General features: G+C 37.4%; 1 protein-coding gene across 1 annotated transcript in view; it reads left to right on the forward strand.

The window, feature by feature from the left end:
- Positions 1–241: 241 nt before the first annotated feature.
- Positions 242–15,371, forward strand: part of tmtopsb (teleost multiple tissue opsin b) — a 32,380-nt gene continuing 17,250 nt past the window's right edge. Inside the window, exons 1-2 of the mRNA XM_028004531.1 lie at positions 242–1,181; positions 11,805–12,133. Coding sequence (XP_027860332.1) covers positions 815–1,181; positions 11,805–12,133 — 696 coding nt within the window. The 5' untranslated portion in view covers positions 242–814. The remainder of the gene's footprint in view (positions 1,182–11,804; positions 12,134–15,371) is intronic.

Genomic DNA, 15,371 nt, shown 5'->3' on the forward strand with positions numbered 1-15,371 from the left:
ATCTCAAAATGTTTGTGTATTTTTTGTGCCAATTCTTGACATTTGGAGCGCTGAAATTCCTGAGTTTTTTCTTGCAAACATTTGACTCTTGGAGCTCAGAAAAAGTTTTTTTCTGGAAACTTTCAAATCAATTTCAAAATGTCATTTTTTTTGCTCACAAGTTTTCAACTTTTGGAGCTAAGGAATCTTTTGTTTTTTGTAGAAAATGTCTTAAATCTCAAAATTTCTTATTTTTCTTGCAAATTTTTGACTTTTCAAGCTCAGAAATGTTTTTCTGTAATTTTTGTTCTCACAAATTTTGAACTTTTGGAGCGCAGAATACTTTTCTAGATCATTTATGACTACTACCATCTATTGTTTTGTTTGTTTGTTTTTAGAATATGATGATCGCATGAATGTACTGTAATGAAATCCAGCAGAGCCTCTTGTCTTTCTGCTCTTCATCCTCTCATTGTCTTCATCCTCGTCAGGCTCCCAGTCACACCGAGCCGCTGAATCTGCCTCCAAACACTCTGGCGCAGACTGCGCTGCGACGCCGCCTCCTGTTGAGTTTTCGTCCCCCGGCGCGTTAAAAGGCGCAGTTGGCGATAAAAGCAGAAGCGCACAGCTGAATGTGAAGCGGGTTGGGTGGCGGCTCTCTGCATCACCCCCATGTCCTCTCTGAGTCTTCCCTCATTGGACACTTTGCTCCGCTGAGCAGGAACACCTGTATGTACGATGCGCGCAAACTACCGCGGTGCGCCATCTCCTCTCCGGATGCGCTGACCGAGACCCGGATGGGTGCAAACTTCCCCTCTGGTCCAAACTTCCCGGTATGATCGCTTCCAACGCGAGCCTGAGCTGTGCGCGGTGTCCCGGGGAAGCGACGACGGAGGCGAGCGGAGCGGTTCCGGGCTCAGTGCCGGCGCCCTCCCTGAGTCCGACTGGGCACCTGGTGGTGGCGGTGTGCCTGGGCTGCATCGGCACGCTGGGCTTCCTCAGTAACTTCCTGGTGCTGGCGCTGTTCTGCCGGTACCGGGCTTTGCGCACGCCCATGAACCTGCTGCTGGTGAGCATCTCGGTGAGCGACCTGCTGGTCAGCGTGCTGGGGACCCCGTTCAGCTTCGCGGCCAGCACCCAGGGGCGGTGGCTGATCGGACGCGCTGGATGCGTTTGGTACGGCTTCATCAACGCGTGTCTGGGTAAGAATACTTCTTTATTAGGATTTCTGTGTGAATAAATGTTCCAGATTATTGTAGCTGCTTATTCAGAACCAGGTCTTCCGAAAGGAGCGTCTTACATATTCACCTCTTTATTCTAATTCAGAAATATTTTATTGATAAAAGGAAGAAGAAATTAACGCATTTAGTTAAAACTAAACTTTTATTTAAAAAAATATATTTTTCCCATGTTTGTAAAAGATTTCACCATGTCGGGACAGTATAATCTGTGTTTTTATTAACCACAGAATTGTTCCGATTGAAATTACAAAAATAAATTTAATATAAACATGCCAATTTAAAATAAAACTCAGGTTTTCTTGGGGGAAAACAGTTTTTTCTCTAGGATCAGGTGTTTTTTTTAGCCATATGGGAAAACATGTTTTTTCACTGGAGTCACGTGATCAACAGTCCCACGTTAAAACTGGCGAAAACACAGCATGTTTTTTTTTTGTGGGCAAATTTAGTCATGTGTGATTTTAGTTTGGTTTTCTCAACATTAGAAGAATATTGACAATGGTAATCTGCTTTATTTCCGCATCACACAAGTCACGCGACTAACAGCTGGACGTTACTACTGGAGAAAACGATGAAGAAGACAATAGGAAGTAGGAGGAGGATGATGGTTTGTTTTTGTTTTGTTTATTTTTCTCAGACAATCTGGCTCCGCAGATCTCTCACAGCCTCACACAGTTCATAAAACCTGTGTGTCATTCCAACATGTTGAATCCCTAGCTCTGATGTAAAATGGCCGGCTACAATTTCAGTAGCTGCTCTCAATATAAAAGGTTTGTCGCTCCAAAGCCTGGATGGCATCATGACTGAAATATGAATATCTCATGTACAGTAAATGTTTTTAAATGACTTATCACGTGGACAAGTTTATTCATGTGGCATTTTAATAAAAAATTTGATTTAATGGAAACACTACAATTGTGAAATTGGGTTGTTGTTTTTTTCTTACATTAGAATATTGACAAAGTTTTGAGCACATTTCTAATAGAAACGCAGCTTGAGACAGATAATCAGTGAAAAGCTTGATCTCCTCCACCTCCTTCCTGAGCTGCTATTGTTGAGGAAATGCAGCGCTCCAACCAAAAACAACCAATCAGAGCCGGGAGGGGGTTTCTAGCGCTGTCAATCAACCTCATGTACTCCCTGGTCATTGTGCTAATGGCAGAGAAACAACTTACCGTTACAGGAAAACTGTCATGCCATGGTGACTAATCTTAGCATGGCTAGACATTGTATTGTAGGGGAAAGTATGATTGAAAGAGCTAAGTCCCGCCTCCTAGCTCTGATTGGTTGTTTCTAGTTAGCACTGGGAAAAGGCAGGAGTTACATTTTTGTCACAGACAGTATGACACAGATATATGGAAAAAGATGTTTTTCAACAAATGTGTGGAAAAAGATGTTTTTATAGAAGTTCAATACTGCAGCTTTAAAGAGTGATTCTAGATGGTAATGTCTGTGGGTAGGAAAGGTCGCAGTCTGTACTGCAACGAATTTGAAGAAGCCTCTGACTGAATAGCTGCCTTTACATTACAAATATCCACAAAACTTTGTTGATATTCTGCTAATGTCTAATAAACAAAATTTCACAATTGTGGTGTCTCCATTAAAAAAGAAACACACCTAAAATCAAACGTGAATAAGTTTGTTCCTGTGATAAATTATTAAAAGATGTGCTACGCAATCATCCTCCTACCATTTCCTGTCGTCTTAATTGTCATTTATGCCGTTAGCAACATCCGGTTGTTGATCGCATGACTGTTGTGATGTGAAAAAAGTGTTTCCATTGCGGTTTTGTGAAATAAATCAATTTTGATACAGCCGGGGGGGGGGGGGGGCACCTCTTCTTAGCGGCAAAACTTTTTAATCAAAAAACAAGTAAACAAGTTGTTGTTTTTTTTAAAATTGCAGTGTTTCCATTAAGTGAACTTATTTTCAAAATGTCAAATTGTGCAATATGGTTAATGAAAAGCTACTGACACCTCTTTGCTATTCTACATTATCAAGAGAGAACGTGTCCAACGTAATGCGATAAGTATATCATAAATAAAAATAAACAAAGGCTTAAAGTGCAGTTCAGTGAACCAAACTTGAAAATTCAACTTCCTTCAACCACAGAAAGCAAATTTAATCGTTCAGCTTTAATCCCAGAGGTACGTAAAGGCATGTAATGTCATTCATAGAGGAGATGCACGCTAAAATAAAACACAGAAAAAGCCTTTCTGAACCTCATCTTTAATAGATTAGCTCTGAGTTGATCCTCTGAGGATGTGACTTGTAAGCCTGTAGAGTTGAGGACAGTCGGTGTAATTACGGCGCAGGATTTATTGACGTGGCTTCTGGATTTTCCAGCCACTGGAGCGATGTCAGCTGAAGGCGAGCGATGATGTGACGGAAGCCTGACCCTGCCGACCTGAACGGGGTTCTCACTTCTGATCTGCTCTGCTTGTTCTTAAAGAGGCTTTAACAATCAATCCTCCTTTGAATAGAGACAGCTCTTTATTTATATAATTGCTCTGGCATTAATTACCAGTTCACCTTCTGAAATGTGAATAAAAGGTTGTGAGATTAACCTGTTATTGGTCTTAAATTAGAGGAAATTATCAAAATAATCAGTTGTTATTTTACAGAATGCAGTACAAGATAAACCCATGGATGAGTTTCTATAGATTTTGTTGGGTCATTTGACCTTTAATCCTTGAAATAAGTGATAGAAGGCCGACTTTGTAACTGTCTTTATGTGTGTGTGAATGTTCAGGCCAGATTTCAGGCCTGATCTATAGTTTCCAGCTATAGATCTCAACTGAAGCTGACTCTAGATCGTTCCTTTTTAGGTCCAAAGATAATAATTTCAGTTTTGTTTCTGTTCAGCTGGAGAATGTTATGGCACATCCACACATTTATCTGTTAGCATCTGTTCAGTGATTGGATGGGTTCAGAGTCACATGGTGGCATCGTAATGTAGAGCTGTGCATCATCTGCATAGTTATGGTACCTAATCTGATTACTTGTTGTTACCTTGAGATTAAGTAGATATTAATTAGAGGGGGGCCCAAGATTGAACCTTGGGGTACCCCACACATGTGACTTCTGTCTGACTTGATGAGAAGTTACCAACTGTACTTTTGGCCAACAGTGTCACTGAACACTTTGACTCTCAGTCCTGTGACTGAAAGACGTCAGAGCAGTTGGTCATCGTTTGGAAGCTATTTAACTGCTGAAACAGCTTTTTCAATAATTTTGTGGGTGAAAGGAAGGCTGGGGGTTGTAATTTAGCTATTACAGCTTGGCCAGATTGTTTTCTTTCTCTGCAGTGATTTGATAATTGCTGTTTTTAAAGCCTGAGGGGGGAAATACCTGATGAGTTATCAACATAATGCCAGGCAGAACCGTTATTTTTAAACTATCAATACAACAGAAGAAAATACTCTGGCTTGTTCTCACAGATTATAAACATTCTAACATAATAGCATATGTTAGAATATGCTATCATAACATACCGAATAGCTTCAGTATGTTATTTTATCTGTTTCGATTGTAAAAGAAAAGCCATAATATTGCAAGAATAAAGTCAAAATAATACGTGAATAAAGTTGTATAGTGTTAGAAGAATAAAGTCATAATATTAAAAGAATAAAGTTGTAGTAATACAAAAATAGTCATATGAGAATTAAGTCATAACATTAGGAGAATAGAGTTGAAATAATTCCAGTATAAAATTATGAATTTTATTTACTTACCATAGCCCTAACAGTCTGGTAAGAAACATATGTTTTGATTTTTCTTCTTTTTTTGGCAAATAAAATCAGAAAGGGGAAAATAAATGTGTATATATTTCTTCCTTTAATCTTCAAAAGTCACTTAATTAGTAAAGGTATTAATTTAATCTCAGGATAAATCCAGTTATTTTTGCGAAGGTCTCAGCATTAGACGGGTCAGAGGTGAAGTTGTGGAAAATTTTAAAGAGGTGAAGTTATAAAACAACAACTCAAGATTTGAACATCTCTAAAAATCTGTTCAATCTCTAAAAAGGTTTTTGGTTGGTTTTGTTGGACTTCACCTCCTCAAATTTACTAAATAATTCAAACTTTCTACCTGTTTTGTTTCCAGAATGAGCAGAAAAATAAGGCATAATTTAACCCTCACCATTAATTTTAACAGTTATTAGCAACAAGCATTAGAACTGAGTGTGCATCAAAGACTATTAAAGATGTTAAAGAAGAGCTTCTTCTGAGATTTCTGGGACCTTTGGGAACGCCTTTTCCAAAACGCTGGAAAAAGATGGATGAACATCAAAGATTCATTAAGTGATTGATGGCTGTAATTGGCCAACAAGTGGAGAAAAAGTCAAAAGGCTTTGCGTGACATTGATATGAGTCAAGATGATGTTGATTTAAGCATTAAATCTGAATGTGATATTAACATCTTTTGGAGGAGTGAGATAAAACTTGACTGTGTTTAATTGCTACCCACAGAGGAGCTGCTTCAGTTTGAAAAGCCTCGTTTGAATTCATCCTGAGCCGCAGCGTGTTCATTAGGTGCAGTCAACTCCTACTTATTAACTCTGATATTTCGCTCGCCTGCAGCCGCGTTCCCAGTTTCAGCCCTGATAACAGAAGAACGGTCAAAGAAACATTTAATTTCTGCTCATAGATCTTAAATTCAAAGCCAACTCTTAAAAGCAAAGCAATTACAGTTAAAGTTTATCTCACCATAAATGCACAAAAATGAATATTGAATCACTTTCAGGTCGACTAAACGTGCATTTTTCTGCTTCGGATTAAACTGGGACGTTGTTTGACCCTCCGCCTACGCAAGTGGAGATGAGCAGCGCTCTGTTTGGGAATTCACAAATAAAACTATGTCTGCTCCAGAGCAATTACCTCGGACAACATGGGAGTTACTGTAGCGTGCAGCGCCGGACGTCTGGCAAGCTTGTACTGCAGCCTGGTTATGTCATTCTCATTATGATAAAATAACTTCAATGAAGTCACCAAAAACATTTGACCTGCTTCTTCCTGCAACTTTGAGAAGAATCTCTTCTCCAACACACCTAAATCAAATTAATCACTCAAATGACATGCTCAACTTTTGGTTGCCCAGGAAGTCTTTGGCACACCCAGTTTAAAGAGCATTTGCTAAAAATGTTTAAAAAGCCTTGAAATTGATGATCGTCTCATTCCTGTAGCACAACCAAATGTTGAAAATATAAGAAAAATCACGGCTTTAACTTCAATTCAATTATTTAGTGAAGAAAAATCCTTTGTTAAGAAATAATTGTTTTCTACTGTTGGTGTTGTTTTGAAGTGGGCTATATAAAAAACCTTGAATTGGCAATTGTCTGCCTCAGTGAGGCACAAGGACAACAGTATACAAACAAAAACCTCTATTTAACCAAAACATACTTGACAAAATTAACAGAAATGCATATATACAGTATATATATATAAATCAGGATAAACAAAAACTGATCTCTAACAATATATATAAAGCACATACATGGGGCATTATTACACACAAATGCTATTGTACAAGAAACAACTAAACCAATTAAATGTCAAGCCAACAAATTAAAACTATGACAAGAGTTAAAACAACACTAACAAGAAAAAGTTTCCAGTTATTGGAGTTTACAGATCCAGCATCAGTTGCCTGATGGATTCCTTCACTTCCTGGTGTTGCATCATAAAAAGCCCCCCTCTCCCAGCCAAGCTCTCATTTTACCAAATGTGTGGATCCATATTAGCAAACAACGGTTTTATTACAGAAAGTGAAATTATTAGAAATAGACTAACCGTGAGATATGGCTCCATTATTCGCGTGTGACGTCACGCTCTCCAGAACTCCGCCCACTCCGCCTTGACGGACGTCAAAACAACCAATGAGCTCCTTTACAGCTAGTATATCTGTTACCTAAAATCACTTCTATGTAGCTGACTTCACTTTAAAAACGGTCGGCTGCATAAACAGACAAGGATGCAAACCAAATTTGTCATTTGATTTTATAACTTGTCTTTTAATGAGGAAAGATGGATAGCAGCCGTCAGTAACAATGACTGGCAGCTTTCGGTGTAACCGCGGATTTGCACCTTTTACAAGTTAAGAAGATTAACGTTAATTTATTTTAGTAAGTAAGCATGATTAGAAAGATGATAAATATCGCATTATGGAGAAGGTACGCGTCTAACCATTAGTAACCATGGAGACAATGCTGCACCGTCATGTAGCCTGCAGAAAAAACTGGTTAGCATCTCACCTTCTGTACGTTTTTAGGGCTTCGTCCGGTTGAAGGGGAAAAGTTGTTTATGACAGTGATAGAAATTATGTGTTGTGACTTCAGGGAAAGTCAATAATTTAATTAACACGTCAGGAGGGAGGAGGTACGGGTCGGTTTCTAAGCTAGCTGTTTCCAACTGTTGTAAACACCGCCGTCTGTGAGCCCCAACCAGGTGTGTTACGCTCACAGACAAATTAGCTCGACTCAAACAAGTAAAAGCCACGAATAAACTGGAAAAAACAACTTTGGAAAACAATTTCAGTCGCTCTGTTCAATACTCCCATCCCACACTTCCTATGTCCATCATGGCGCCTCGAATTATTAAGTGACGTCATTGCAAAGGGTCAATACCGGAAGTCCACTGTATTCACATTTTTTCTTCTTTCCGCTCACAGATAGCATGTGACGTATAGGACTCACATATTTGTTATTTCTCATAGTTTTTAAGACAGCCTAACAGAAATGAATGAGATTACACTGTTATGTAAAAATTAGTTGAGGATTATTCAGCAGCTAAATTTATTTATTATGATTCACTTCCTTACTCAGTTGTTTCTTTGTATAAAGACAAATAAATCTAGCAGTTAAAATCGTAGTTATTTAATATTTTACCTTTATTTTGCAAACAAAATCAATCTTTTATGACACTGAATCAATCACTAAACCTATTATTTACAGGAGATGGTTGTAAGATTGTGCTGAGGAAGCAGCAGCAGGGAAACACTGACAAACGACCTGATTTGTCAGAAATACAATCAGGATCTGGAAAAGAAATAAAACAAAGACGTAACAATGGAAGAAAACAGCAGAGCAAAGAAAGTAGACAGATGAGGAGAAAGAAAACTCCAGAAAGGAGGTGAAGATAAAAGAAGCAGCAGCCAAAATGAAAAATGCTTAGTTAGTTTGCTGACTCAGTCCAGGGACATTAGGTCATTCATTCCCTCCATAAATCTATTCTACACCTTTCCTGAGTTGGAGGACGAAGAATCAGGCCTTGGGTAAAAAACCTATTAAAATGCATGCTGGAGAATCAAAGTGGGCCGTGTTTGAATGAGAGCCAGCATTAGGGACCCGTATTCCCACCAGGCTCTGGGTGCAAACTGTGCAATCGTCACAAAAATTAATAGAAAACCGGCGGCTGCTGAGATAAAGCTTCAGAACACAGAGCACCCACTTCAGCACCGTGGGGAAGTTTCACACAAATGTTTCTCTCATCTGTTTACCCATTAATGGCGAGATGAATTCCTGCCATTATTTTTTGTTTATTTGTCTTTTTGATGCCATTATTGCATTCTTCCTTCCGTTTTGTGTAACCTTCAAATCCAGAGATCGTGTTAGACTTTCCTACACGAAACAAATGATTTCTTTAGCATGTCAGCAAGTTTTACAAAAGTTACCATTCTTTGATTCAGGTGTGTTTGAGCAAAAATGCTTCCAAAGGAAAAACAACAATATTTGATCTTCACATTTCTGCTACAAAAGATGTTTCCATGTATCATATAATTGCGGAATTATATGAAACACACCAATTTTGAATTAAACTCTAGTTTTTTAAAAATATTTTATATCACACGAGTCACATGATCAACAACCGGATGCAACTAGTGGCAAAAACCACAAAGAAGATGACAGGAAGTAGTTGGAGGATCATGGTATGGCATGTATTATTGTGTGAACAAACTTATCCACATGGGATTTTAATTTTGTTTCTTAATTAATGAAAACACGGCAATTGTGAATTTTTGTTTTCCTGAAATTAGTGGAATATTTACAAACTTTTGCGCACATTTGTAATGGAAACGCAGCTGCTGACACCATACTTACCACATTTATTTCTGTTAGACCGTCTGAAGCTTATTTGAATAAAATTAAACTTGTAAAGGTGCAAAAGGATTTGCCGTTGCAGTAACTAAAGTAGCAGTTCATGAGTGAAAACGAAAGTATTACATCACAAACAGAATGCAGCTGCAGTTAAAATGCTTTTCTAAACAGTTTTACAAAAATTGAAGTCAAATACTGTAAAACAAAAATGGTAAAAATGAAAGTGAAAATTGCTGTAGTTAATGATTCAAAATAAAATCATGTGCAAAGATTTAGTGGATGGAAGCGGTTAAAAATCCTAATATATAACCAGAAAGAGAGCAAAACAAAAAAAAGATGAAAAACTTTTATTTTTCTTCTTTATATGTTGTACTTTACTCCAGCCTCACCAAATCTTTAGCCAATCATCAGCCTCCGTTTGGCAGGAAGGTGAGGTGAATATCTGTGATTAAAGTCGAGGTAAAGTGCCTCTGAATCAGCACTTCAGCCTGATTAACTCTTATTAACTCTTATTCTACTCAGCAACAATTAACTCCTCCATTGATTTGAATACATTCAGTAATTTCCAACTGCTAAAGGTGACTTTATAAACTTTAACACAAGTAATTAGTCACGTCTCAATGGGCTATTGTAGTTTATGTGGTGCAACATATAAAAGTTTGATTAAAACAAAACTAAAAGGGGATAAATAATATTTTCTTTAGCCAACTAAGTCCTTTTTTTTAAAGACAAACCTTAATTGAACTCTTACTGCTATGTACAATATATTAAATGACATTTAAAAATCTTTATAATGAAACAAAAAACACGTATTATGACCTTTGTGAAACAATTATTTTATTTTTCATGGAGCTCAGTGGGTGAGGATCATGATATTTATAATTAAAATTTTTTACATATTCTCTTTCTTCTATTGGTTTCGTTTTGTTCGTCTAAGTAAAGGCATTGAACAAACCCCTGTAGCTGTTTAGTGTTTGAGACAATTAGTAAATGTTTAACAAGAGCTGAAATCTGTAAACATTTATGTTGCTGTGAAACCATGTAAAATGAAAATAGCCTGAGGAAAACCCAATCCACCGAAGGCTTTAGAAACTGTTCAATTATTTCTTTTTTCTTTAACAGCACAGAAACATTCATTTGTAGTTGAACACTGTGTGATACATACACAACATTAAGGTTTAATTTATTGAATATTGTTCCATGAATTTAACTTTTCTACCATGTACACAAAGTAAAGGCAATTTATTCCAGCAGAGATGAAGGAAAAAGATAAAGTGGTGAATATGTTGGGGGAAAATGACCATAAACCTGATATTGGAAATGATTCAGGTTATTATTACTATTGGTTGTCATGGGAACGAAACGTGGAAGAAAGTAAAAATAAAAGGTGATCAGAATGAGATAAAAACAGCTCCGGTTTTGGTTTTGATAATTCACTCTTTTGGAAACTGTTGCTTCAGTTGGGAGAAAACCCGTCTCGTGTTGGGTCCTGGACGTCGTCATAGCAACGCATTTTCATTGGTTCAGGATTCCCAGGCAGCCTGGAAAAGAATAAAGGATTTGGAAAATATTTCTTTCCTTCCTTCCTTCCTTTCTTCCTTCCTTCCTTCCTTCCTTCCTTCCTTCCTTCCTTCCTTCCTTCCTTCCTTCCTTCCTTCCTTCCTTCTTTCCTTCTTTCCTTCCTTCCTTCCTTCCTTCCTTCCTTCTTTCCTTCTTTCCTTCCTTCCTTCCTTCCTTCCTTCCTTCCTTCCTTCCTTCCTTCCTTCCTTCCTTCCTTCCTTCCTTCCTTCTTTCCTTCTTTCCTTCTTCCTTCCTTCCTTCCTTCCTTCCTTCCTTCCTTCCTTCCTTCCTTCCTTCCTTCCATCCATCCATCCATCCATCCATCCATCCATTCTCAAGTCGTCGTTCATCTGTTCATTCCTTCGTCAATCCCTTCATTGTTTTTTTTGTTTTGGTTTTTTCCCCATCATCCATCCATTAATTTTTTCATTCATTCATTCATTTGCCAGTACATTCATTGGTTTTTTTTGCTTTTTCTCCATCCATCCATCCATCCATCCATCCATCCATTCATCCATCCATCCATCCATCCATCCATCCATCCATCCATCCATCCATCCATCCATCCATCCATCCATCCATCCATCCAATAGTAGCGTAATCCATTCATCCATCCGTTCATCTGTTTATTTGCCCATTCATCCATCCATCCATTCTCAAGTAGTCATTCATCCACTGTTCAATGTTCCATTCATCCGCCAACCATTAATTCACTCAATCAGTTTTTTATTAATTCGTCCATCCGTTGATTTGTTGGTTCGTTCATCCATCCATCCTGAAGTAGATCCTACCATCTATTCATCTATTTATTTTTCCATATATTCTTTCTTCCATCCTTTCGTTTATTTGTCCGTCCGTCCATCAATCAATCATGGTAAATTCTGGAAAGCTTGTAGGAACCGGGTCAACATGAGTTTCTTTCCTGCCTCCCTCAGGCATCGTCTCCCTGATCTCCCTGGCCGTTCTGTCGTATGAGCGTTACTGCACCATGATGACGCCCACCATGGCGGAGGGCAGGGACTTCCGGCCGGCGCTGGCAGGAATCTGCTTCTCCTGGCTGTACTCCATGGCCTGGACGGTGCCTCCGCTGCTGGGCTGGAGCCGCTACGGCCCCGAGGGGCCCGGCACCACCTGCTCTGTTGACTGGAAGACCCAAACTCCAAACAACATCTCCTACATCATCAGCCTTTTCACCTTCTGCCTTGCCTTGCCGTTCGCCGTCATAGTCTACTCCTACGGGAAGCTGCTGCTCACAATCAGACAGGTGAGATGCTGCCAGGTGACTGTGCTGCAGCTGCGTTTCCATTACAAATGTGCGCAAATCTTTGTCTATATTCTGCAAACATTGTTAAACACAATTTTGTAACAGTTGTGGTCTTTCCATAGAATAAGAAACGCAACTAGAAATAAACCAGCTCTGGCTTAGATGAGACATTTTTAATTTAGATGTGAGTGAAAGGCACACCAGCAGTGCACCACCTTGTCTATGACCTGTAAATCATCAAAAGCATGTTTGAATGCAGACCTGATAAGAGAGTCAGGAATATTCAAAGAGACAAACTTGAAATCTAAGAAATGCCGTGACCAGAGAATCAGATTCGACATCTTCACATCGTAGCCATTAAAGCCGCCAACATTCATGTTTGTCTGGTCCTGAACTCTACAGCATCTGACGCCGCTGCCCATTAAGCCGCTTGGAGATTAATACGCGTCTGAAGCTGCGTCTTTAATGGCATTTAATTTGCAGAAATAGCACACATGAGTTGAAAGAGGCATAATGAACTTTTAATAGTCGTGCTGTATTAGTACACGGTTTGGTCGTAACTGCCTTAACTCTGTGATGCATCGACTCAGCAAGCTGTAAGAAACTTTCTTCAAAGATTTTGGGTCATATCAACATCGACTGATTAGATAATTATTCAGTAATCATTTGTTATCAATACTTTAAACCACTGCAATAATTAAAACAACTTGACTGAAAAGAAACAAAGCTAATATTTATCCCTCAAATTAAACTAAACTACCCCTCTGTAAATCATTAAAATGTATATAAAAAAACCCAAACGTATCACTTCTTTTATGTAAATAACAAAAAGAAACATAAACCAAAAACTGATACAACACAACTTGAAGTTATTTACTGTTGTAGCCATCAAATGATGATGGGGTACGCGTCGGTTGTATTTCTGTCTGTTTCTTTTACAACAAAAACAGACAAAATTGTTTTAAAAATTAAACATCAGCACTTTATTTTGGTTTGGTTTTAGTTTATATTGGGAGTTTTTATATTTCCCTCTTTGTACGGCTCATGCAAATATTAGTCGTTTGAGAAACGTTTCTGTTCGTTCGTTAGCATCACTGTTGATTGATGCAAAAACTTCTTCAGAGCCACTAAAAGTAAAACAAGTGCAACTAGTTGTTAACGTGGATTAGGATTTATAACAATATTTTGTTGTACTATTGTAATAATGACAAAAAATGTGATTTAAAAAATATTTATTACTTATTTTTTAGGTAACCGAATGGCATTTACTGCTCTAGAAAAACATTCCTGTTCAAATTAAGCTTTTTCAGGACACCACACACTTAAAGAAATGTGACAATAAAAACTTTGTTTAACCATATTTCTGAATGTACTTATATTTTCTGATGCTTTTGTGGAAAAAAATAGGGGAGAAAGAACATTTTAGTCAGATTTTTTTTGACAAATTTGTCTTGACAATGATGAATAAAAATTCTTATAGTGACAAGGAACTTTTCACAATAAATGATAATACGACAAATAATAGATCTAAACGTTTCAAATAGATGTATGTTTTTAGTTGGTATATGTGACACACATACCAGTTTGCATGTAGGCGAAAACGTTGTAATTATTTTGCATGCTTACTATGCTCCCTTCATGTCACTTGGCATACTTTCTTATGGCTAATGACGAATCCGTTCTATTTGAAGTTTTCCACTGGCAAGACCCGTAGCATATATGGGTTATGGGTCCCATAGACAAAACATATATGATTGTTTTTGTTGAGAAGGTTCATTTTTTGGCTGATTGACAAACTACAAACAATCTTTTGCCTCTGGCTGAGTAGGTGTTTCTCTTTGTTTACAGCATTTCTTCTTTATGCTGATCAGTCTGCATGTTGACAACTTAATGAGGCATATTTCAACACATCCATCTCCTACATCTGTTTACCTTCTTTATTTGCATGATATATTACATCTTTTAGACATTTTTTGTGCATCATTCAACTTCAAGTTGGGTTCCTCTATTTTTTTTTGCTTCTTTTTTATTTGCAGGCCCTCTGTTTCATTTATTCCCAGTGGATGAGAAACTAATTTGGCCAGTCCATTTCCCAGTTTATGTGCCGTGCTTCATTTGATCTCGCACAAAGCTCTCCTTCAAAAGAATTTGCAAGGTTGCAATTTTAAAGAATGAGTGATTCTCAGAACTGGATGTAATATAAAGTGAAACTCCAGTTATAACTGAGAAATTCCTTTTCCTTGAAAGCAGAAATATCCGAGGCTGCATGAAGTGTTGTAAGAGTCACATTAGAAACTAGGAACAACATGGCAGACCTACAGTCATGCAGGTCCATTTTATTTTATTTGATTTCTTTATCAAATTGGTTATTTTGATCATCAATACCTCTATTTGTAAGTCTGTAATGTTTGTCTTGTTTGCTCTAATTGGTCAATAGAAAAAAGACTGACCCTAAACGAGTAGGAGCTGCAACTGCAGTGAGAACTGGTGCATGCCACACTTTTCAGATTTTCATTTGTTAGGAAAAATATATATATACATTTTTCTTTGAGTTTAAAATCAGTCTTAAATATAAAAAAAAAGCAAAAACACCCTAAATGCTGCAAAAACTCAAATCTTGTTAAGTATTTTTGGTCTAGTTTACAGTGAAATTATCTTTTTACACTTTAAATAAGACAAAACTGACTTACAAGCAACTTTTAAACAAGATATAGGAGCTTGTTTTAAGTGAATAATTAATTAACATTGGTAAAAAAAAAAAAAATTTGGTTATAAATTAAATAATCTACCAGTGGAACAAGACATTTTCCCCATATTACAAATAACAATAAAATTACTATTAAGTCAATAATTCCTTAATATTGATGAAAAATTACTAATTCCACTAGCAAATTATTTCCCTTATTATAAGACATTTGTCCCAAATAATCTTGACAGTAAAAGTATAATTTCTCATCAGTCTTAAGGAATTATGTACTTAAAACAAGCTCCTGTATCTTGCAGAAAAGTTACTTAGAAGTTACTTTTATCTAATTTAAGTGTATTACAATATTTGCACTAGAAACTAGACCAAAATACTCAGTTAGATTTTGTGTTTTTGCAGTGAATCCCAGCATTTTATAGAGGGATAAAGACAAGACTTTATCAGATTTGTTATCCAAATGAATCTGTCATTAAACAGCTTTAATTCATACTCCAGTTTCTATCAGCAGAGGTAAAATCATCTTCATTTCCAGTT

This window comes from Xiphophorus couchianus, chromosome 21, assembly GCF_001444195.1.
Source record: "Xiphophorus couchianus chromosome 21, X_couchianus-1.0, whole genome shotgun sequence".
NCBI classification, from domain to species: Eukaryota; Metazoa; Chordata; class Actinopteri; order Cyprinodontiformes; family Poeciliidae; genus Xiphophorus; species Xiphophorus couchianus.